Source organism: Wasmannia auropunctata, unplaced genomic scaffold, assembly GCF_000956235.1.
Source record: "Wasmannia auropunctata unplaced genomic scaffold, wasmannia.A_1.0 LD307569.1, whole genome shotgun sequence".
Taxonomy (NCBI): Eukaryota; Metazoa; Arthropoda; class Insecta; order Hymenoptera; family Formicidae; genus Wasmannia; species Wasmannia auropunctata.
Genome location: NW_012055321.1, coordinates 1 through 1,277, shown reverse-complemented (window position 1 = coordinate 1,277; position 1,277 = coordinate 1). Strand labels below are relative to the sequence as shown.

Sequence of the window (1,277 nt, the reverse complement as noted above, 5' to 3'; positions counted from 1 at the left end):
GTGTGCTCTTCCGATCTATAAAATACGTGTCTCTTTCGTGTCTTCAAACTCAAATTTGAGAACACACATCAAGGCAACTAAGTTAAATTTTTAGACTGTTAACTTTAACTTAACTTAATTAAAAAATATTCTTACCCAACCCTGAATTTAGAAACTATTATAAAATATTGTTTCTGCTAACAGTATATAGTAAAACTATAATGCTGAAATTCTGTGACACATAGATGCAACATATGCGAATTATAGCTTTTATTCGTGACATTTTGATAGAATTTAACATTTCTGTTTGATGTTTGATGTAGGCAAAGTAAATGATGGCCTTTGCGGACTTTATTTGTTCTTTATTTAAATGCAGGAAAAGCGGATGGTTGTCTTTGTGGAAGCCTCTGTTCTGGAGGACCCAGCTCTCGCCAGAGATCCTAGGTTTCAAAGCGTTCGGGATAGATTACAAACCTTTAGGGATGGCACAGATGACTTGCAGGTAATAATCTTCGTTTACTTTGATATATTTAATGAAAGTTTTAAATTACGTTTTATTACAACTTGAGACTTTCTTGTAAGGTCTAAAGATCTCCGTTTTTTATATTTACATCGGATTCAATTTAATTATTTATCGAACGACAAAGAATAACCGAATTTTTGCTTTAAGTGGGGTGCACTGATTTCCTTTTCCAGGATAAAATTGATTTTATCGTCTGCTTGGGAGGCGACGGCACACTTCTTTATGCCAGTCTGCTGTTCCAACAGTCAGTACCACCTGTAATGGCATTTCACCTTGGTTCCTTAGGATTTCTCACACCCTTCGAATTTGATAATTTTCAGGAGCAAGTGACCAATGTTCTCGAAGGTTAGTCATCAATTCGTTTTACGTATTTCTTTCTTCTAATCGTCAAATTTATATTGTATATTGTTCCCGATCCTAGGTAATGCGGCCTTAACTTTAAGGAGTCGTCTTAGATGCGTCATTATACGGAAGAATGAAGACAGTCAGCTGGCAGAACCGCCGACGAGTCTCTTGGTATTGAATGAGGTTGTAGTGGATCGAGGGCCCTCACCTTACCTTTCGAATATCGACCTATTCATTGACGGCAAGCACGTCACGAGCGTCCAGGGTGACGGCTTGATCGTGAGCACGCCGACCGGGTCGACCGCTTATGCAGTCGCCGCTGGGGCCAGTATGATTCATCCTTCAGTTCCTGCCATTATGATCACGCCTATCTGCCCTCACTCTCTGTCCTTCAGGCCGATTGTCGTACCTGCCGGGGTCGAGCTCAAGG

At 40.2% G+C, this 1,277-nt stretch overlaps 1 protein-coding gene across 1 annotated transcript; it reads left to right on the top strand.

The window, feature by feature from the left end:
- Window positions 1-210: 210 nt before the first annotated feature.
- LOC105461180 (NAD kinase-like) lies at window positions 211-1,273 on the top strand (the record flags this gene model as incomplete). Its single annotated transcript, XM_011707663.1, has 3 exons — window positions 211-481; window positions 676-847; window positions 924-1,273. Coding segments are annotated over exons 1-3 (654 nt in total), but the record flags the coding sequence as incomplete, so codon positions are not given.
- Between the last annotated feature and the right edge of the window lie 4 nt (window positions 1,274-1,277).